The sequence below is a fragment of the Gracilinanus agilis genome, chromosome 1, assembly GCF_016433145.1.
Source record: "Gracilinanus agilis isolate LMUSP501 chromosome 1, AgileGrace, whole genome shotgun sequence".
NCBI lineage: Eukaryota > Metazoa > Chordata > Mammalia > Didelphimorphia > Didelphidae > Gracilinanus > Gracilinanus agilis.
The window spans coordinates 769,491,949-769,514,641 of NC_058130.1; the positions used below are offsets into that span (position 1 = coordinate 769,491,949).

Sequence of the window (22,693 nt, forward strand, 5' to 3'; positions counted from 1 at the left end):
AGGAGGACCTGAATTCAAATCCGACCTCAGACACTTCTTAGGTATGTGACCTGGGCAAGTCCCTTAACCCTGCTTGCTTTAGTTTCCTTAACTGTCAAATGAATGAAAGAAGGAAATGGCCAACTAGCTGTGTGACCTTGGGCTAAGTCACTTCATCCTGTTTGTCTCAATTTCCCCATCTGTTAAAATGAGTTGAAGAAGGAATTGGCAAACTAGCTGATTGACACTGGCCAAGTCACTTCTCCCTGTTTGCCTCAGTTTCCCCATCTGTTAAAATGAGTTGAAGAAGGAATTGGCAAACTAGCTGATTGACACTGGCCAAGTCACTTCTCCCTGTTTGCCTCAGTTTCCTCATTTGTCAAATGAGCTGGAGAAGGAGATAGCAACCCACCCCAGTGTCTTTGCCAAGAAAATCCCAAATGGGGTCACGAAGTCAAATGAAAATGACTGACCCTTTTATTAAAAGTCAGCTCTCACTGGACTGTCTTTCTTTCTTTCTTTCTTTCTTTCTTTCTTTCTTTCTTTCTTTCTTTCTTTCTTTCTTTCTTTCTTTCTTTCTTTCTTTCTTTCATTTTTAAACTCTTACCTTTCATCTTGGAGTCAACAACGTGTATTGGTTCCAAGGCAGAAGAGTGGCAAGGGCTAGGCAGTGGAGGTTAAATGACTTGCCCAAGGTCACACACCTAGGAAGTGTCTGAGGGCAAATTTGAACCCAGGACCTCCCGTCTCTAGGCCTGACTCTCAAACTGGACCTTATTTCTGAGGACATCCCTCTTCCCTTTGCTCCCTACAGCCTCCATGATGAATGTGGCCGTGATTGGGGCAGGCGTGATCGGACTTTCCACTGCTCTGTGCCTCCATGAGCATTACCACCGCACCCTGCAGCCCCTGTCCATCAAGGTGTACGCTGACCGCTTCACGCCCCTCACAACGAGTGATGGGGCTGCCGGCTTCTGGCAGCCCTACCTCTCAGAGGACCCACAGGAGAGGTAAGCAGGGAACCCCAGGGGGGTCCAGTGGCTCGAGGGATTTCAGCTGAGAAAGGCAAGCACATGCCGTGTCCGCCTATTCCTTAGTCACTGAGCATTCCTGCTCAATTGCAAGAAGAATAGCAATAGCCATTTCTCCTGACCCTGTGGAGACTGTCTTATTGGTCCATGTATTAAGCTTTTCTGGCAATTTGGGGATTTGGAGACTTTTTTTACAATAGAATCTCTGGTTCTGGAAAACAGTGGCCTGGATTCAAATCCTGCCTCCCATTACTTCCTATCTATGTGACCCTGGGCAAGTCATTTACTTCTGTAGGCATTCATTTCTTTCTCTATAAAGTGAGGAAATTGGCCCAAAAAGCCTCTATGGTCACTTCCGGTCTCTGATACTTCCTCTCTGTGTGACCCTGGACAAATCACTCCACGTCCATGGGCGTCAGGTCCCCCCTCCATCAAATGAGGGAGCTGGGCTAGATCATCTCGGAGGTCCCTACTGGGTCTAAGTCCACAATCCTATGATCCTAAGACGTGAATTGACCTCGATTATGCCAGGTTTTAACTCACGTGAGAGCAGTGTGGTCTAGTGGCTAGAGAAATGGCCTCAGAGAGAAGAAGCTCTGAGTTCAGATCCTGCCTCTGACCCACTGGCTAGGTGACCCTGGGGGAGTCACTTAACCTCTGAGGACCCTGTCTATTATGAAATGAAGTCATGAGGGGTAAAGGAGGAGACTGGTTACGAGGTGCTCCCTGGTCCCAGTACAAAGGAAAGATTCACACAGACTTCTTCTACCCACCCCTCAGTGAGAGTAAGGTCTGGCCTGGGGTACTGTGATCATCAGGGATAGTCAGAGGAGCCACCCTCAGCTTGATATACCTAGTGGCCTAGTGGATAGAGTGCTGAACTACAGGTTAGCAAGATCTGTGTTCAAATTCTGCCTCATCCATTTAATAGACTTCAGGCAAGTCACTTAATTGTCCTGGGACTTCAGTTTTCTCAACTATAAAATGGAATTGAATGCAGTGGCCTTGAAGGTCCATTCCATCTTCAGATTTGTCATCCTGTGACTCCCCCCAACTAGATATGGGATGCCGGGGGTCCTCTGTTTCCCCCTAAACAGGACAACTGGCAAAGGCAGTTGTGAAGACATGGATTTTTCAGCTCCGAGATCGAAGACAAGGAAATCCTGAGTACTGGCCAGAGGAACTAGGAGAAGTGGGGAATGCAAGCACTGGGCTGAATGGAAGTTTCCAGAAAAAAAACAGTAAAACTAGGAGAGGAGGCAGCCTGCTCGGAGTGAGTCTGAGGTATTGGAAAGATGAGGACAGCTTCCACATAGACCATTCCTAAGAGAATATGTCTCTCAGATGTCTCTCAAGTGGCTAGAGCCCTGGGCTTGGAATCACGAAGCCTCATTCTCCAGAGTTCAAATGTAGCCTCAGATACTAGCTGTGTGACCTTGGGTAAGTCACCTAACCATGTTTGCCTCAGTTTCCTCATCTGTCAAACTGAGAAGGAAATGGCAGACCCCTCCAGAATTTCTGCCAAGAAAATCCCAAGTGGAGTCATGAAGAATCAGACACAACTGAACAACAAAAAAATAATATACTCTGTAATGGTGAGAGCTTGAATTTTCTTTGTGTACTTCATTAAAACCAAATATTATGATAGATGAAATGCAGATGAAATATTACGATAGATGAAATGCAGAAACAGACATGAGAATTCCCCTAGTGTCTAATAAAGCTCTACGTTTGCCAAAAATGTGAAAAAGTACGTCACTCTTCTCATTGCATTCTTTTTTTAAAACCCTTACCTTCCGTCTTAGAGTCAACAGACAGAAGAGTGGTAAGGCTAGGCAATAGGGGTCAAGTGACTTGCCCAGGGTCACACAGCTGGGAAGTATCTGAGGCTAGATTGAAACCCAGGACCTCCCGTCTCTAGGCCTGGCTCTCCATCCACTGAGCTTCCCAGTTGCCCCTCATTGCATTTTTATTTTGGAAAATAGTGCCATTTTCGATGAAAATATTAGCATGTGAGAGTTTAATGTTATTTTATTTTTTAAAAATGTATTTATTTTTTAATGTTCTTTTCAATGAATTAATAAATGTAGGTTTGCAAAAGGTTGTCGGTTTTCATTTCTAATGTGGGGATTCATTGATATAAACCACTTATTAAAAAAGGTCATTGGGGAGCAGCCCCATTGCTTAGCCCTTATTGCTCTTCCGCCTTGGGACTAATACATAGTATTGATTCTAAGACGGAAGGTAAGAGGTTAAAGAAAAGTTCCTCAAATATTTTTAAGAGGGTAAAGGGGATCCCATCACCAAAAGGTTTGAGAATTGCTCCTATAAACCATATTTTGAGGGTGACTGGAAGGAGGGGCCTATATTCACATCAGCACAGAACTATCCCCATTTTATTAGTGAGGAAAGGGAGTCTCCCAGAGGTGAAATGCTTTATCTAGGGTGTAGTAAAAGGACTGGTCCATAGTCATACAGGGGAAGGATGGAGGAAACAGGATTCTGACCTAGTTCTTTGACTCCAAGCTCCAAGCCTGTCATTTACATGTTAGTGAGAATGAGTTCCTATCCTTCGGTGACACAAGCTGAGGAGAGAGAACTGAAGGAAGGGGAATTTTGATTAAAAAAAAAAGGAGAGGAAGATAGAGAAGAGTTTGGAGAGCTGTTGCAAACTTTAGATATCATTGACTCCAGCCTCATTTTATAGATAAGGAAACTGAGGCAGAGTTAAGTGATTTCCTAGGGTCATGTCCTGGGTACACATTAGCATAGATACCTGATAGAATGTAAACTCCTCCTGGTCAGAGGCTCTTTTCTCCTTTGACTATCCCCAGCACCCAATACATGGCTGTCCATCATGCAATAGGTGTTTAATAAATGTTTGTTGATTGATTGTCCAAGTTGTAAAAGGGAATTACTTGTTCTCTTTGTCCATTTTGAGTTTATACTTGTGAAAGGGAATCCTTTATTTCCTTCATTTATTTTGAGTTAACATTTGGTTAACAATAACTTAAGTACCCCTCCTTACCAGATTGTGAAGACAGGATTAACTCTCCTTTGTCTACTTCTGAATTGAATCAACAAAAGCTTGAACACTCTACTTAGCACTAGGTGGAGGAGCTCTCCACCCTTTCAACTCAATTAGCCAGGAAATGAGAATTCACATCTCTTCAGAAGGTGAAAAGTGGTTCCCACAAACACTAGGCAGTGCTGGGCAATTTGGAAGCTGTGACTGGCCCTTGTGAAGAGGGGCAGGGACAAGAAGCCACTATAAAATGCCCTGAATTTCTGGGGCTAGGGAAGTTGACTCCAAGAAGGAAGTTGGCTTCAAGGAGTTGGACTTCAAGAAGGAAGTCAGCCTCAAGAAGAAGGTTGGCTCAAGGAAGAAAGTTGGCCTCAGGAGTCACCTTCAGCTTGAGGCATCATCTTGACCTGCCTCTTGGAGGGAATTTGGGTGAGTGGATAGCTAGCTTTCCTTTCTTGTCTTCTGGAGAGAGTTTAATTCCTGTTGAAGGTCAACAAGTCCTGGCTGAGTCAAGCACCAGAGCAATATTTAGTTAGATAAGCTAATGTCTTTTCTACCCTTTTGTATTTCTCTGCTTTCACTCTTTCCACCTCTTTTGTAAATAAAAGCTATTAAAGTCATTTCAACTTTGAACAATAATACTTTAAATCAGCAACTACTATATTATTTATAATTTTCATATATTTTAGTCAAACATTACAATTTAATTCATACAAAGGTTACTCAGATAATAAAGAGCAAAGCTGGAAATAGAACCCAGGTCCTCAGACTCCAAATTGAGTTCTTTTTCCTCTAGGACAGTGATGGGCAAACTTTTTAAAGAGGGGGCCAAAGGAAAGGAAATGCTCATCTGTCAGTCTGTTTCTAAGGCAACTCTTTTGAAGTTTCATCGTATTATATCCTACTCATTGTATTAATCAGATTAGGAATAATGTCACGTGGCTGGACAGAACATTTCAGGGGGCCACATCTGGCCTGCGGGCCATAGTTTGCCCATCGCTGCTCTAGGAGACTGTGCCTGGGCGCCATTGGGCAGGAATGAATGATGTTGGGTCATAGTGGAGTACATAAGATGGGAGGAGAGGGTGGCACCTACGTAGCAGAGTGGATAGAGTGCCAGGCCTGGAGTCAGGAAGACCTGGTTTCAAATCTGGTCTCAGACACTTCCTAGCTGTGTGACCTTGGTCAAGCCACTTAACCCCAATTGCCTAGCCCTTACTCTTCTTCTGCCTTTGAAACTTCCTTAATTTTGATTCTAAGGCAGAATATAAGGGTTTAAAAAAATTAAAGGCTAGAGGTGAGTAGGTGGCACAATGGGATAGAGTTCCAGATCTCGAGGAGGGAGGACTTGGATTCAAATCTGGCCCCAGACACTTCCTAGCTGTGTGATCCTGGGCAAGTGTAAGCTTAAAAATTAATATACAATAACTCCAAATATTATATTTTATAAGATCTATTAATGATCACTAGAAGTAAAGGAATAAAAAGGTAATTATCTAACAAAATAAAACCATGTGCCTAAGTGAATCTACCTGCTCAAAAAGCCCGCTCCACCAAAGTCGAGATAGGAAGACAAGAGGCAGAGAGACGATAAAAGGGAGAATTTATATCCTACCTACATCAGTATGTAATGACAGGAGGAGAGTGGGGTGCTGGGAAATGGAGTTCAAGGGTACAAGATTTCTAATTACACACAAGTCACTTAACCCTGATTGCTTAGCCCTTGCCCTTCTGTCTTAGAGCTGATACTAAGACCAAAAGTGAAAGTTAAAAAAAAAAAAAAAAAAAGGATGGGAGAAGGATTCTAATAGAGCCAAATGTCCTAAAAAGGAACATAACAGGCAGGACCCAATGACTCTGCCATTTTTAGACTTGGGGTCCTATGACCTCAGTGAAATCACTTTATTTCCTTGGGCCTCAGTTTCCTCTCCTATAAAATGAAAGGATTGGACTCGATGGCCTCTGAGGTCCCTTCTAATTACAGACCTAAGATCCAATGATCTTGGATCACATCTAGCTGATTTCTAAGGTCTACCTCCTTATCCAGCCCTATACCATTCCAGGCCAAGCCCCTGCCAGCTCCTAGGTCTATTGAGGGTCCCCTCACACAATGGAGATGAACTGTCCACTGCTTCTTGGAGTTCTCCCACCCTTTTGTCTAATGTTTGTGTCTTCTCACAGGGCTTGGAATCAAAAGACCTTTGACTACCTATTGGGCTATCTCGGCTCTCCAGAAGCCAAGAAAATGGGCCTTTTCCTCCTCTCAGGATACAACCTCTTCCCCAAAGCTGTCCCGGTAAGTGCGCTTATCTGCTCTCCTGGGAGCGAGGAAGTCTTTGTTGGATGTTATATTCCCCAGCAATGACATAGAAGCTAAGAAAGATGCCCATCAGTTGGGGAATGGCAGGACAAGTCAGGGTATACGAATGTAAGGGACTCGCATTGTGGTAAGAAAAGATGAAGGGGATGGTTTGGAGAAGCCTGGAGAGATTTTTATGAACTGATGCAAAGTGAAGTGAGAAGACCCAGCAGAGCAGTGTAATCAGCAGCAATGATCTTGAGGAAGTAGACAACTACAAAAGACTTCAGAATCTGATCAATGCAATGACCAACTGCCATTCCAGAAGACCAAAGATGAAACATGCCACCCACCTCCAGATAGAGGATGATGTGCTCAGATTGCAGTTGCTATTGAAATAATATGTAATAGTCAAGGCAGCTAGATGACCTATTTTCTACTCTTTATAAAATACATTCCTTCCTTTTTTTTTTAAATCCTGACCATCCATCTTAGAACCAATACTAAGTATTGGTTTCAAGGCAGTTGAGTTATAAGGGCTAGGCAATGGGAGTTAAGTGACTTGCCCAGGGTCACACAGCTAGGAAGTATCTAAGGCCAGATTTTAACCCAGGACCTCCTATCTCCAGGCCTGGCTCTCTATCCACTCAGCTACCCAGCTGTCCCTTACATTGCCTTTTCTATCTCATTGCCATGCCTGGAAATGTCTTCTCTTTTCACCTCCATGTTTTGGAATCCTTGGTTCTCTCCGGTACTCAGTTCAAGTTTTACTTTTCATGAAACGTGCCCTGATCTCCCTAGTGACTAGAGCCCTGTCTTCCAGAGCTCTTGTGGATCTAATCTGAGCACATTGGTCATATTTATATATTTATATTTGTATGTGTCCATGTGGTCTTTCCCACCAGAAGCTTCTTGAGAACAAGGATTCCTCTTCATGTTTCTTCATGTCCTAGTATATACCAGGAGAGGCCAAATACAATATCCTTTTTTTTTGTTATTTGGGCCCTACATGTATCATCATGCAAAACCCTCTTCCATACTGGTCATTGTTGCAAAAGCATGTCCATACAAAAAACTACAACACACATTTTTGGTTGATTGGTGGATCAATAGAGGAGATTTCTGAATGGGTTGTTGTTCAGTTCCTTCAGACATGTCAATTCTTTGTGACCCCATTTGGGGTTTTCTTAGCAAAGATCCTGGGATGGTTTGTCATTTCCTTCTCCAGTTCATTTTACAGATGAGGAAACTGAGGCAAATAGCGTTAAGTGACTTGCCCAGGGTCACACAGCTAATAAGTGTCTGAGGTCAGATTTGAACCCAGAGGTTCCTAACTCTAGGTTCTGTCTATTGTGCCATTGGGCAACTTCTGAATAGTTAGGAATTGGGATTCAAAGCTGCCTTTGGAGTTCTTGGGGTCATGATTTTTCCCTCTGTAGGATCCCTCCTGGAAGGACACAGTTCTGGGTTTTCGGAAACTAACACCCCGGGAGCTCGAGCTGTTTCCTGGCTACAGGTAGACCTGATGGATTAATTGGGGAAGGGTACAGCAGAACTCCCCAATGGCTGATGTGTGTAGCAGGCACTGTTATTGCCTTGGTCTCCCAAGCCTAGTCCTGGCCGCCCCCACAGGTAGGCAGGTCTCTCTCCAGTCGGTTTGGAGCTTGGGGAAATGACTCTTTAGGCATCAAAAGGACAAGCCTGGAAGAACATGGCGCAGGACTAAGCTTTGTGAATGGACGCCTTCAGGCAAAGAGAATAGAGACAAGAGGATGAAGATGTTTAGTTCAAAGTAAAATTATGATATCTACTTGTGATTATTTGTATTTCATAGAAAGGAAAAGTGATTTAAATTTTTTTTAATTTAATTAATTTATTTTTAACTCTTTCCTTCCATCTTAGAATCAATCCAGTGTATTGGTTCCAAGGCAGAAGAGCAGTAAGGGCTGGGCAATGGGGGTTAAGTGACTTGTCCAGGGTCACCCAGCTAGGATGTGTCTGAGGCCAGATTTGAACCCAGGATGGGAGGTCCCATAAATGATTTTAAACATTTCTCTCAGTTGATTCGTGTGTTGTCCTTCTTAACCACCTCATTCTCTTGCTCCTCATTTTTTGTGTTAGCTATGGCTGGTTCAATACTGCACTGATCCTGGAAGGCAAGAGCTACCTGCCATGGCTTACCCAGAGGTGAGTGCCGCTGCCCCATCCCTACCAGGAGTGTGGCCAGAGTCAGGGTCCGAGCTCTTAATCTCAAGAATATCATCCTTGACTTATGAGAAAGACGCTACCCACATCTGGAGAAAGAACCGTGGGAGTGGAAACCTACGACTTATCACTGGCTTACATGGGTATAAGGTTGGGGTTTTAAAAGATGACTCTATTCCAAAATGAATAATATGGAAATAGGTTGTGAGTGATAACACGTGTGAAACCAGTGGGATTGCTTGTCAGCTCCAGGAGAGGGGAGGGAATGGGGGAGGGAGAGAGCAGGAATCATGGAACGAGGGGAAAACAAATTAAAAAAAGAATGCCACCTTTTGTCCTGACACAAACGCCGAATTGAACCTAAAGGAGCCACGAAGGATTCTGTCTCCTCAGCCGGGCTCCAGAGAGTAGAAATAGAAACGGGAGATGCTACAAGGAGACGGAGTGAAGCGTGGCATAGCTCCAAGTGGGCCGCCTTGCTTCCTTCTCATTGGCCCCGGCTGCTTCAGACAAACTGAGGATGGCCCCTTGCTGGACATGTTGAGGGGCTACTTTGTTCCAGGCTGGGTCTGACCAGCCACCTCGGAGGACCCTCCAGCCCCGGGAGATTCTGGAACTCTGTCCAAGGAGGTCTTGTCTCTGGTGGAATCAAAGTCTCCCCCTGCTTTTCTTTGGTGTCTTTGTGGCCTCGAATAGAACAGAGAGGCTATGAAGAACCTGAGTTCGAGTCCTGCCTCTGTTTATGGTCATCTTTCAGTAGCCCAGCAATTCTCTAAATTCATCTAAGCTAACATTCATATAGGCTGTCTAGGTTTGCAAAGCACTTTATGATTAGTATTTTAGGGAACAGCTGGGTGGCTCAGTGGATGGAGAGCCAGGCCCAGAGATGGAAGGTCCTGGGTTCAAATCTGGCCTCAGACACTTCCTAGGCAAGTCACTTGACCCCTATTGTCTAGCCCTAACTGCTCTTCTGCCTTGGAACCAATACACAGTAGTGATTTTAAGACGAAGGTAAGAGTATCAAACAAACAAAAAACAACCCTTCCCTTCTTTCTTAGTATTGATACTAAGTATTGATTCCAGGGCAGAAGAACTCTAAGGGACAGGCAATGGGGGTTAAGTGACTTGCCCAGGGTCACTAAGTATCTGAGGTCAGATTTGAGCCCGGGACCTCCATCTGGCTCTCCTCTGAAGCCTTCGATCTCACAATGACGATGACTGGGCAGGAATCCATCCTCCTGACCAGCTTCTCTTACTGAAACCCCGTGCTCTTACAGGTTAACGGAACGGGGAGTCCAGTTCTTCCTGAGAAAAGTCCATTCCTTTGAGGAGGTAAGTCAAGGCTGAATGGCCTGGCTGAGGGTGGGAGAGGCCAGAGCCAGACTGCTTGATTCTGGCTACCCCCCTGTCCAGGCATCCGGAAGCTTCCCAGTTGGGCAAAGGAGGATGGGAGTGTCTTCTGGGGTGCAGAAACCCTTTTCCTGCCTTCTGAGTTCTTCCCATGACGGGCCGTGAGCTCCAGGAGGGCAGGGCCCGCGTGCATCTCTCTTCGCGTGCCCGGAGCTCAGCACGGTGCCCGGTGGCACACGCTGGCCGCTGTTGTTCCCTTGTTTCGGCCACCCTCCTTACCCGCCATTTGTCGCCAGGTGGCAAGAGAAGGGGCAGACGTGATCATCAATTGCACTGGAGTGTGGGCTGGGGAGCTGCAGGCCGACCCCCTGCTGCAGCCCGGACGGGGTCAGGTCCTCAAGGTGGGTCTGGTGCTGGAGGAGGCTTCCCAGCCTCCAGCCTTAGTAGCAAGGGCTTGGAGGGCAGCCTCCACGGGCTCAGGTGGGAAGTCCCTTACACAGGAGGCAAAAGGGTTCTGAGAAAGGGACCGCTGGGAAAGAGGGGCAGAAAGTGGAGGGGCGGCTCGAGGCAGCCCCTCAGGGAAACCGAGGCAAGGTTGGGGGCGCACAGGGTGGGCAGCTCCAAGCCTAGCTCTACTCCATGGAAGGGCAATAAGGGGAACTTCCAAAGGAGGCTTTAAAAATGAAGACTCATAGTTTTAGGGTCCGAAAACCCCCCTTCTTAGGCCTCAGAGAGATTTATTTTATGACAAGTCGTGGCGTGGGAGGAAGGCGGAGTGGCGGGGCGGAGAGGCCACCCAATCAAGAATCCCCACGCTGACGTTTACTAGCGCTCAGGTCACGTCTCGCCACCTTTCTGAAAAATGGCCTTCCTCTGAGTTGTCATAAAGAAAGCCCTTTGGGGGGGCAGCTGGGTAGCTCAGTGGATAGAGCCAGGCCTAGAGACGGGAGGTCCTGAGTTCAAATCCGGCTTCAGACACTCCCCAGCTGTGTGACCCTGGGCAAGTCACTTGACCCCCATTGCCTACCCCATTGCCAATACACAGAAGTTAAAGGTTTAAAATAATAATAATAAAAAAAAGACTAAAAAAAAAAAAAAAAAGAAAGCCCTTTGGAAGCCTCACAGCACTACAGATGTCACTATTGAGACCTTTCAGTCATGTCTAACTCTTTGTGACTCCGTTTTGGGATTTTCTTGGCTAAAATATTAGAATGGTTTGCCAGTTTCTTCTCTAGCTACTTTTGCAAGGGAGGAAACTGAGACAAACAGTGTGAAGTGACTTGTCCAGGGTCATATGTATGTGCCTGAGGATGGATTTGAACTCAGGTTTTCTTGACTCTGGACCTAGATCTTGCTCCATGATGCCACCTACCTGCCTCAAATGTTTAGTCCTTTCAGTCACATTTGACTCTCTGGGACTCCATTTGTTTTTTTGTTTTAAACCCTTACCTTCCAATACTGGGTATTGGTTCTAAGGCAGAAGAGTGGTAAGGGCTAGGCAATGGGGGTTAAGTGACTTGCCCAGGGTCACACAGCTAGGAAGTATCTGAGGCCATTTAGGGTTTTCTTTTTTTTTTTTTTTTAATCATTTATTTATTTATGTTTAAACACTTAAGTTCTGTGTATGGGTTCCTAGGTGGAAGAGTGGTAAGGGTGGGCAATGGGGGTCAAGTGACTTGCCCAGGATCACACAGCTAGGAAGTATCTGAGGCTGGATTTGAACCTAGGACCTCCCATCTCTAGGCCTGGCTCTCAATCTACTGAGCTACCCAGCTGCCCAATTTGGGGTTTTCTTGGCAGAGATTCTAGACTGGTTTGGCATTTACTTCCAGGCTCATTTTACAGATGAGGAAACTGAGGCAAACAGGGTTAATTAAGTGACTTACCCAGGGTCAAACAGCTAGGAAGTATCTGAGGTCATTTGGGGTTTTCTTGGCAGAGATACTAGACTGGTTTGGCATTTCCTTCCCCAGCTCATTTTACAGATGAGGAGACTGAGGCAAACAGGGTTAAGTGACTTAAACAGGGTCACATAGCTAATAAATGCCTGAAGATGGATTTGAACTCAGAAAGATGAGTCTTCCTGATTCCAAGTCCAGTGGTCTCTCCACTTTGCCACAGAAACACAGAGAAGACTGGTGGGAAGTCATGCCCCTCTTGGTGGGCTGAGGAAGGGCTTGGGAATCTCTCACTCCTGTCAAGGACACACTAATGTCTTTTTCTGGCTCTGCCACAGCCATTCATCTAGGGAGGTGTGGAGGGAGCCTTCCACCTGTTGTCAGTGCTGGGGAGAGGGCACTCTCCCAGGGGGAACCAGAGAAGGAAAACCAGAGAAGGGTGTAGCCAGGGTGGGCACCTCCCTAAGTCTGAGGGGGGGTAGTTTGGGGCATCAGAGAGGCTGGAGGATCCAGGCTCTGGTCCTCGTGTGTGTGTGTGTGTGTGTGTGTGTGTGTGTGTGTGTGTGTGTGTGTGTGTGNAAAGAAGATGGTGTGTGTGTGTGTGTGTGTGTGTGTGTGTGTGTGTGTGTGTGTGTGATACATGGCCACGCACAGATCTTTTCCTTCTGCTCCATCCAGGTCTCAGCCCCTTGGATGAAACACTTCATTGTCACCCACAGTGAAGATGCTGGGATCTACAAGACCCCATATATCATTCCCGGGTAAGGTGCCAACTTGGGGGTGTGAGGAGGGCTAAGGAGACCCTTATCCCCTTGCATGACCCTACAAACACTCCTCAGAGGTTGGGGGCCTCTGTCTACTTTGACCCTCCCTCCTAGATGCACAAAAGGTCAGAATTGGAAGGGACTTCATCTAGTGTCATCTGTACCTGAAGAAAAATCCCTTCTATACCATTTCCATCTCGCCTCTGCATAATGACCTCCAATGACGGGGTACCTCCTCTCTCTCCAGGCATCCCGTTTCACTTCTTTTAAACCCTTAGCATCAATTCTAAGTAGAAGAGTGGCAAAGGCTAGTGACCTGCCCAGGGTCACACAGCTAGGAAGTGTCTGAAGCCAGATTTGAACCCAGGTCCTCATGACTCCAGGTCTGGCACTCTATCCAGTGTGCTACTTAGCTGCTCCATTCCACTTCTGAATAGCTCTCATTGTCTGGAAATCTTTTCCCAACATCAAATTTAAATTGTTCTTTCTGCTATTACCACTCATTGCTCCTTATTCTGCCTTCTAGGACCAAGACGGAATTGGTGAGAAAGGCCCAGCCAACCAGAGTCTGGGAACTGGGGTAGACTGAGCATTGAGCAAATCCCTTGTTTTGGTTTATAATGGTGGAAACAATGGTGATGGTGACAGCCATAGTCCTGGTGATGGGAGTTGTGATGGTGATCGTCATGGCAACGGTGGTGGGGATGATGGTGGTGGTGGTAACAGTGATAATTATGATCATGGTGGTGATGGTGATGGTGACGATAGAGGTGATGGGGTTGGGGATGGTGGTGGTGGAGATGATGGTAATGGTGGTGACATTGATAGTCGAGGTGATGGTAGTGGTAGAAATGATGTTGGTGTTGGTGGGGATAGTGGTAGTTACTGTCATGGTGCTGGTGGTAATGATGGTATTGGCAGTGATAGTAGCAGTCATGGTGGGGACAGTTAAGTGGCTCAATGAATAGAAAGCCAAGCCTGGAAATGGGAGATCCTGGGTTCAAATCTGGCCTCAGATACTTCCTATCTGTGTGACCCTGGGCAAGTCACTTAGCCCCCATTGTCTAGTTCTTAGTGCTCTTCTGCTTTGGAATTGATATTTAGTATTGAGTATAAGACAGAAGGTAAAGGTTAAAAAAATAGTCATGGTGGTGGTGATGGTAATGGTGGTGGTGACAGTAATGGTCCTGGAGATGGTGGTGTTGTTGAGTGGTGATAAGGGAGGTGATGGTGACAGCAATATTTATAGTCACAGTGTTGGTGGTGATGGATGGGATGGTCATGGTGATGGTAGAGATATTAATGGCGGTGGTGACAGTGACAATCATGGTGGTGGAGAAGATGAGGGAGGTGATGGTGATAACATTCATAGTCACGGTGTTGGTGGTGATGGATGTGATGGTTATTGTGATGGAGGAGATAGTAATGGTGGTGGTGACAGTGACAATTACAGTCCTGGTGGTGGAGATGATGGTACAGTTGAGTGGCAATGATGGTGATGGTGATGGGAGTCATAGTGGTGGTGGTGGAAAGACATCAGTGGTAATGGTGATAATGGACATGATTTTATCTCCACCCAGCATTTCCAGCTTGATCGCCTACTACTTCCCTCCATGTACTTCATGCTCCAGTCAGTGCTCACTGTTCCATACTTGTCTGCCTCCATACCTTAGATCATGCTGCTCATTGTAGCCAGGATCTTCCCCTTACACTCTGCGTATTCAATCCCTGCCATGATCTGGAACCCAACTCAAATGCCACCACCTCCATGAAGCCTTCCTTTTGGTGGCAAATGGATACTCATTTTAATGAACAATATTTCATATTTTTCATTCCATGGACTACTTTTTTCCATTATGGAAGGGCCTCTTCAACCCAAGTAAAAACATGGTGCCAGGCAGGGATATGCCAATAAATATTTCATAACTAGGTGCTCGGTGGATAGACAGGTCTAGATAGAGGAAGTCCTGGGTTCAAATCTGACCTCAGAAATGTTTTAGCTGTGTGATCCTGGGCAAGTCACTTAACCCCAATTGCCTAGTCTTTACTGTTCTTCTGCCTTGGAACCGATACTTAGTACATAGAAGGTATGGATTTTTTTAAGTTTAACAACCAGCTCTCCAAGGAAAAAAATGCATGCATGACACACTTTTAAGCTGAATCTGCAATATTATCATTTTCTCCATCACTTTCTTAAGTCTATGCATTCAGTGAAACAATAAATCAAACCCAGATTGCAATATTTGATGATTTCACAGATGTAAATGTATATGTGAAAACTGAACAGTCAGTACTCATGAGCCAATTTGGGTTGTTTCTAGCCTAGCCTTGGTGCCAAGCCTCCCGTGTGTCTCCTCTTTGAGGGAAGATCATGCTTTGGATTCCTTACCATGGATTTCCACCCACTAGAGCTTTGTTGGTGAAGCTATGGCACAAGTGCCAGAGTACTCCCTTTCCCTTCTTCACCATGCCTGAGGATATTTTCCCCATCATCTTCCCCTCTTCCTAACAGCCCAATGGGAGTGCTTCCTCCCTCCCTTGTTTGGGGTAAGGGGCGGCTCACATGCAACATAAGGGTTGCGGTTTGGGCTCAGTCTCAATAAGGTTTGCCATCACTGCTCTAGAGAGTCCTCAAGGAAAGGAATTTGTTCATTCAGTGAGAAGTAGGGATGTTCTATTTATCTCTGTGTGACCTATCATCCTCCAGGAAAGACTGGGAGCTTCTTGAGGGCAGGGGCTATGCCTTATCTAACCACCCTGTCTGTTCTAGAGCAAAGTATTCTGCCCACAGTAAATGTTTAATAAAATACATACTGGTTCAAATGGTAGTGATGAGGTTGATGGAGATAATGAAATTAATGTTGGTGAGAGGGATGATGAGGGTTGGTCCCTGGGGATTCAGGACCCAGCCTCCATTCTACTTCTATCTTTCTCCCTCCTGACCCAGGAGCCAGACAGTGACTCTGGGTGGCATCTTTCAACTGGGGAACTGGAATGAGAAGAACGATGCCCAGGACCACAATACAATTTGGGAAGGCTGCTGCCGCTTGGAGCCCACACTGCGGGTAAGGCAGGATCAATGGTCCTTCTACTTCCTATAGTGATGGGTTGGCCCTGGGGTCCCTGAAGCCACAAGGAGGACTCCTGGGCCCAGGAAGACACCAAAACTGGGATAAATTTGAAGAATTTTAATGGGAATAAAGGAGTTTGATTTTCATCAAGGTGGGCACATACCAGTTACATATGTGAAGTGCTAAGTAAGACATATGTAAGTAATTTATATATAATAAATCAGGAATTTAACTAGGATTTTTTGGCAACTAGAATGGAGTGGGGATAGATTGGGGGCGGTCATGGAAGATGCCTATTACTCATTACCTGCATGACCTTGGACAAGTCATTTTCCCTGTAGAAGACTCAGTTTTATCACCTTTAAAATTAATGACTATGGAGAGCTTTCCTAGGGCATGGTTACCAGGGAGAGGAAGTACATCTAGGACTCAATGAGGTTTCTATTCTGCTGAATGATTGGCCTTCAGAGATAGAAGTGGGAGTCAGCTGGGTGCAGCCACTAGAGAGAAGAGGTATCTCCCAATGTTGGTACCCTCTAAATTTCAGCACTTGAGGAAGAGTCCCAGTTGCCTCACCCTAGTTATAAATGTGGTCATGACCAAGAGCTGCCATCTATTGAGGTCCCCAAGTCCAGGTGATATCTCAGTGCTCTTCCCCTACAAGCCTACTATAGAATCCCATCCTTTCACGTTGACTCTCCTTCCCCAGGGGCACTTCTGTTCTCAGTGTCAACTATTCATCCCCCTTCTCTCTTGACATAGAGCTGAAATAGATCTTAGAGACCGTCAAGTCAACCCTCTAATTTTATAGAAAGGGAAACTGAGGCACAGCTATATCAGTGACTTGTCCAAATAGTGAATGAGTAAGTGACCACATACACTTCCCTTGTCTTAAATGATAACAACAGTCCAGATTACTGAAGCTTTCCATTTCAGGATGCAGACATCGTGTGTACATGGAGTGGTTTCCGGCCAATCCGATCCCAAATCCGGCTGGAGAGAGAGAAGCTATCTCATGGGCCCTTCAAGGCAGAGGTATGGTCTTCTGAGGCCAGAAGACTAATAATACCACTTGCCACCTCTATTACTTTCCCTACCAAAAGCTTTTTCACATACTTCCCTGAGGGGCAGGGAGGGAATAGGTGTGATTCTTTAGAGGGGGAGATTGGGACCCAAGGAAGGGGATCTGTCCAAAATCATAAGATGGGGGTGTGGAGGTGTGAAGAGCAAAGGGATGGGTCTTCTTTTAAAGAAAACATTTAAATACGCTTTTTAAAAATGTCATTATAGATTCCTCCAGGATACTTTTCTTAAAAAAAAAAAAAACAAACAAACAACCCTTTCTTTCATCTTAGAATCTATTCTAAGTATTGGTTCCAAGGCAGAAGAGCCAGAAGGGCTAGGTAATGGGGGTTAAATGACATACCCAGGGTCACACAGCTAGGAAGTGTCTAAAACTAGATTTGAACCTAGGTGTGCCTGACTCCAGGCCAGGTTCTTTCCACTAAGCTACCTAATTGCCCTGCAACATTGTTGTGGTCATTGTGTATATAGTACTCCTGGCTCTGCTGACTTCAACTCTGCCCACATTCTTATTTATCTTTTTCACATTTCTCTGTATTCATCACTCACATCGCTTGTTACAGCATAGTGATATTCTATTGCAGTCATAGATCACGATTTGTCTAACCACTTTTTAGTCAATAGGGATCTATTTTGTTTCCAAGCCTTTGTAGGCATCTACTTTGTTTCTAAGTCTTGGCTAATGAAAAAAGTACTATTGCAAACATTTTAGCGCAGGTGGAGACTTGCTTCTTATCAATGACCTCCTTGGTGTAAAAGCCCAGTAATGGAATCTTTGGGTCAAGAATTATGGACATTGTTGTCACTTTATTTGAAAAATTCCAAATTGCTTTCCAAAATGATTAGACCAATTCACAGCTCCACCAACAATGCACTAGTGTGCCTGTCTTCCTATAACCTTACCAACATTGACTGTACCATCTTTTCACACCTTCATCATTTTGTGGAGTGTGAAGTGAAACACTGGGGTTGTTTGATTTGCATTTTTCTTATTATTAGTGATTTGGAGCTTTCTTTCATGTGATTGTGAGTACCTTTTGAGAATTCTTTGTTCATATCTTTTGCTTATCTTTTGGGGAATGGTCCCTGGATTTTGACTATGGAAGAACTAGATTTTTAAACCAGCCCCACTAGTGTCTGCAAAGTCTAGAGTCTAAAGCTAGCCCACACCAATTCACTCTAGCCTTAATCAAAGCCTAGATAGATAAGCAGTATGGCACAGTAAAAAGAACACTGGTCCTGGGAGCATATAGGTATGAAATGGCAGAGGGAAGACTTGAACTAAGATCCTCTGACACCAAACCCAGTGCTCTTTCCCAAGGTAACATAATACCTGGGGAAAGCAGGAACTGACCAGGAGAAGTGGGATGGCACAGAATCTTTGGGTAATCATCTTCAGGGCTGCTAGAGAGAGGATTCCCATGGAGGCTGGGAGGTGGGCCTAGATGGTCTCTGAGGATCCCTCCTAGTCCTGGGTGGCAAGATTTTAGGTGTCTGGGATTTTGCATCTGTGGAAGGAAGCTACTGGTCAATAGATGAATTGATTTTTCTTTTTTCTTTTTTTTCTTTTTTTTTTGAGAGAGGGAACAATTGTTCGAATTTCTTTTGTGGTTGGAGAGGATCTTTCCTAATCGATTGAACCCAGCCTCCTGGGCCCGGGTTCACCAGTGAAATCCTCGTTCAGTATTCTTCCTCCATTTTCCTGCCCTCTTCCTATTTTAGTACTGGATATAGGGTCATACCAAGAGACCTTGTGCTATTGCTTATTACCAAATTTGACACACTGATATCCACTATCCTCAATATACAGACCAACTCTGGTGACTAACTGGACTTAAAGCAGAAAGCCACGAGTGCAAATCTTATCTCAGATACTTACCAGCCATGTGACCCTGGGAAAGTCATTTATCTTTTGGCAGTCTTGGTTTTCTCCTCTGTAAAATGGAGAAGCTGGACTCAATCTTGAAACAGCTCTAAATCTCTGATCCTACCATCATGGATTTTTGAGTTGGAAGAAATGTTAAAGATAATCTAGGGGCAACTAGATAGCTCAGTGTCTAGAGATGGTAAGTTCTGGGTTTAAATCTGACCTCAAATACTTCTTAGCTGTGTGACCCTGGGCAAGTCACTTAACCCCCATCACCTACCACTTATCGTTCTTCTCCCTTGGAACCAATACACAGTATTGATTCTAAGATAGAAGATGAGGGTTTTTTTTTCTTTAAATAAAGGTCCCTCATTTTACATATAAGGAAACCGAGGCCCAAAGAGTCTAAAATCAAAACAGAAGAGTTGGGATGGCTTGGAGAGCTTCCATTTTAGATGAAAACTTGCCCCGACTCAGCCTCTGGTCTCCAGGGAGATTGATGCCCAGGACGGGGGAGAGGGGTTGAGGTCTGGCATGGGAAGACCCATCACCCCTCTCATTTATCCCCAGTGGGTCTTGACCAGAGGAGTGTAATTTGATTTTTTTAAAAAGGAGTAAAAAAAGAGTTGAAAGAAAAGACGACAGATTGAATAAGAGCAGGGCCCGTGGGTGTGATTAAAGTGAGCTGGAAACACATTCCTGTGGTAGCTTGGAGACGACCCTGAGTCACGGTGCTTGGAAAGGCCCTCGGTGTGCCACAGAGCTGAGGGGAATCAGGATTCATTTAGAGAGAGATTATCCACTCCTTCCTCCTCCCCTTGGGCCCCCAGTCCATCAAACGGGAATGATTACAGGATACTCAGAGTGAAGGTATTAAATAAGGCAGCAGGCCCAGAAATGGAGCCAGATCGATGTCCCCGGGGCAAGAGAGAGGCTCACATTGGGCTGAATTATAGAACATCAGGCAGGAGAGCGAGAGCTGGGCTTTCCATAGGAGAGGATGCTCGCTTCCCCTTCTTTGGAGCTCAAAGCTTAGAGAGCTTCTGGGAGCCGGGCTTGGCAAACAACGTCCTCATGGTTACACGGTCAGTATGTGCCAAAGGCAGACCCGAATTCTTGTTTTCTTGGCTTCAAAGTCAGATCTCTGCCCACTGGGTCATGCAGAATGTCAGAATTGGAAGGACCTGGGAAGCGGAGCGCCGGAAGGAAGCTTAGGAGAGGGGATCCCAGAGCTGGAATGGGGCTTAGAACAGGGAATGTCGGAGCCAGGAGAGAGCTTAGAACAGGGAGTGTCAGAGCTGGAAGGGGCCTTAGAACAAGGAACATCAGAGCTGGGAGGGGGCTTAAAACAGGGAGTGTCATAGGTGGAAGGGATCTTAGAAGAGAGAAGGTCAAAGCTGGGAGGGATGTTAGAACTGAGAATGTCAGAGCCAGGAGAGAGCTTAGAACACAGAATGTCCAAGCTGGAGGGGCCTTAGAACAGGGAATGTCAGAGCTAGGAGAGAGCTTAGAACTGGGAGTGTCATCGGTGGAAGGGGTCTTAGAAGAGAGAAGATCAGAGCTGGGAGGGATGTTAGACCTGAGAATGTTGGAGACTGGAGAAAGCTTAGAACAGGGAGTGTCAGAGCTGGAAGGGACCTTAGAACAAGAAACATCAGAGCTAGGAGAGAGCTTAGAACTAGGAGTGTCACAGGTGGAAGGGGTCTTAGAAGAGAGAGGGTCAGAGCTGGGAGGGATGTTAGACCTGAGAATGTTGGAGCCAGGAGGAAGCTGAGAAGAGTTTTCTGTCCTCTTTGGCTCCCTACTAGCAACAGGCCCAGTGACCGTCACCTCTCTTGGTCCTTTCAGATCATTCATAACTACGGCCATGGTGGTTATGGACTCACCATCCATTGGGGCTGTGCCTTGGAGGCTGCCAAGCTCTTTGGGCAAATCCTAGAAGAAAGGAAACTGCCCAATATTCCTCCATCCCACCTCTGAAGGTGCCTGGATCTCAGCCTCCAAAGAAAGTCATTCTCCCTCATTCCCCCATCCCTCCCCTTGACTTCATTAATCGACCCATTGAGTCAGATGATTTCCTACCACCTCCCACCTCCCTTCTTCCCATCCCCAATCCTTTATGCCAAGAAGCCTGAGAAAAAATCAGGAGTGAAGGGGGTTCACATGCTGGACAGAATAAACAGTCCTGGGATTCCATGGCTCACTGGGACCACTACTGAAGAGAAGACTTCTCTCCTGGATGTGAGGAAGGGTCGTTCCCAGGCCTGGGGGACAGAAGGAAAGGGTGCCTGGTGCCCTGCCAAAAAATTTCATGTGGGAGGAGAGAGTCGAAAGAAATGTAGGGAACTTTATCCAAACAGATTTAAAGCTGGTTAGACCTCGGGGGCAATCTAGTCCAACCCTCCTCATTTTACGGATGAGGAAACTGAGGCATAAGAAGGTTCAAGGTCACACCAGGAGTATTGACACTCAGAATCACATAATATTAGAGACATAAGAGACCATCTAGGCCAATGCTTCCATTTTACAGATGAGAAGACTGAGCCCCTCAAGGGAAGCTGACTTACCGAAGGTCACATAGCTTGTTCTACAGTGCAGATCTTTTGATTCCTAGGTTAGGATACTTTTTACTAGACCCTGTTGCATAAGGCTGGGAGGAGGGCAGATCCAGAAGTCCTGAACTCTAAAGAACTGGGAAAACAGAGAAGTGGGAAGCCTGGAACCGACAACAGAGGAGGACCATCCCATGCCCTAGTTATCTGGTGGCCTAAGCTAGCCAGCTCAGCCTCATGGCACCAGCAGTTCCACCTAACTCTCCTCTGGCCCTGACTCCAGCCCCTTGACAGCATCACTCCACAAGGAAATCTTGTAGTAAAAAAAAAAAAAAAAAAAAAAAAAAACAGAACAGGCCCTAACTCACTAAATGCCATCCTTATTTGAGAATCAGGAGTTAACATGTTCTAGCCCCATCCTGGCCACTGGACATGACTAATGGGATTCTGGATGTTTGACCAAAAAAATAAACAGAAGAAAAGATCCCATTCCTAGAGCCAAAGCACCGCCCTCCTGCGGGACCTCACTTAGCTGCCCCACTAGTACCATTTTGGACAAGTCCCTCACCCTCTCCCATCCTCCCCTTCCTCGTCTATAAAATAAGGAGGTTGGAATCGATGAGGTCCTTTTATGCTGCGTATATCCTAGTTATTTGCATATCATCTTCCCCAGGAGAGTGGGAGCTTCTCTAGGTTTTTACTTTTCTTGGGATCTCCAATTCTTAGCAGAGTGTCAGGCACAGAATAATAAGTGCCCATTGATTGACTAATCCCTTCCAGTGCTAAATCCCATGATCAGAATGCCAGGCTAGAAGGCAGGACCTTAGGACCATAGACAGAGCCCTGGCAGGCCACGGGGTCCAGATCCCTTATTGTCCAAAGGGAAAATGGGCTCTTGAATAGCTCAGAGATCCTTCCTGGCCCAGAACCCAATAGACCTCGTCTTTACTGGGGGGAATCAGGAGCATTTCCATCGCTCGAAGGCCTCTGGATAGGGAGATCTTCAGTAGCAGGGTCTGCAACTGCCCGGGACTGCATGTTTACCCAAGACACTGATCTATCACTTGGAAATCCAAAGGTTATTCCGAAGACACACACTCCTTTCAAGAATGATGCTTGGAACTTTTCAAGGAGTAGTCATTGTCCTCCGCCATAATCCCTGCCCTCTGGCCCGAGCACAAAACCCCGGGCACCCACCAGAGGCAACATTTCCATGAAATACTGCTTTACATGCAGTGAAAGCATTCGAGCTGACCCATACATCCGAGTGTTGTTATTGCCAACCAGGACTCTCGAGGGAAAACCCACATGCCTCACATTACCTAGGAGAGCTCAGTCACCCGATCATAATTAGACATGCCATCAGGCCTCAGACTGAGCTGCTAGGCATGCCTGGAGGAGGGGGGGTAGAGAGAGGGTGGGGGGAGGAGAGAGGGATGGAGACAGAGACAAAGAAATAGACAGAGAAACACAGAAAGAGGGAGACAGGAAGAAAGGAAGAAAGAAAGGAAGAAAGGAAGAAAGGAAGGAAGAAAGGAAGAAAGAAAGAAAGAAAAAGAAAGAAAGAAA

The 22,693-nt window shown here is 45.8% G+C and overlaps 1 protein-coding gene across 1 annotated transcript; it reads left to right on the top strand.

Annotated features, from left to right (window-relative positions):
* The first annotated feature begins 796 nt into the window (after positions 1 to 796).
* On the top strand, positions 797 to 21,477 carry DAO (D-amino acid oxidase). The gene is made up of 10 exons (XM_044673998.1): positions 797 to 989; positions 6,217 to 6,331; positions 7,774 to 7,850; positions 8,456 to 8,521; positions 9,817 to 9,871; positions 10,186 to 10,290; positions 12,466 to 12,548; positions 15,499 to 15,616; positions 16,559 to 16,657; positions 20,421 to 21,477. Exons 1-10 carry the CDS (start codon positions 799 to 801, stop codon positions 20,550 to 20,552), a joined length of 1,041 nt encoding a protein of 346 aa, XP_044529933.1. The 5' UTR covers positions 797 to 798; the 3' UTR covers positions 20,553 to 21,477.
* The last annotated feature ends 1,216 nt before the right edge of the window (positions 21,478 to 22,693 follow it).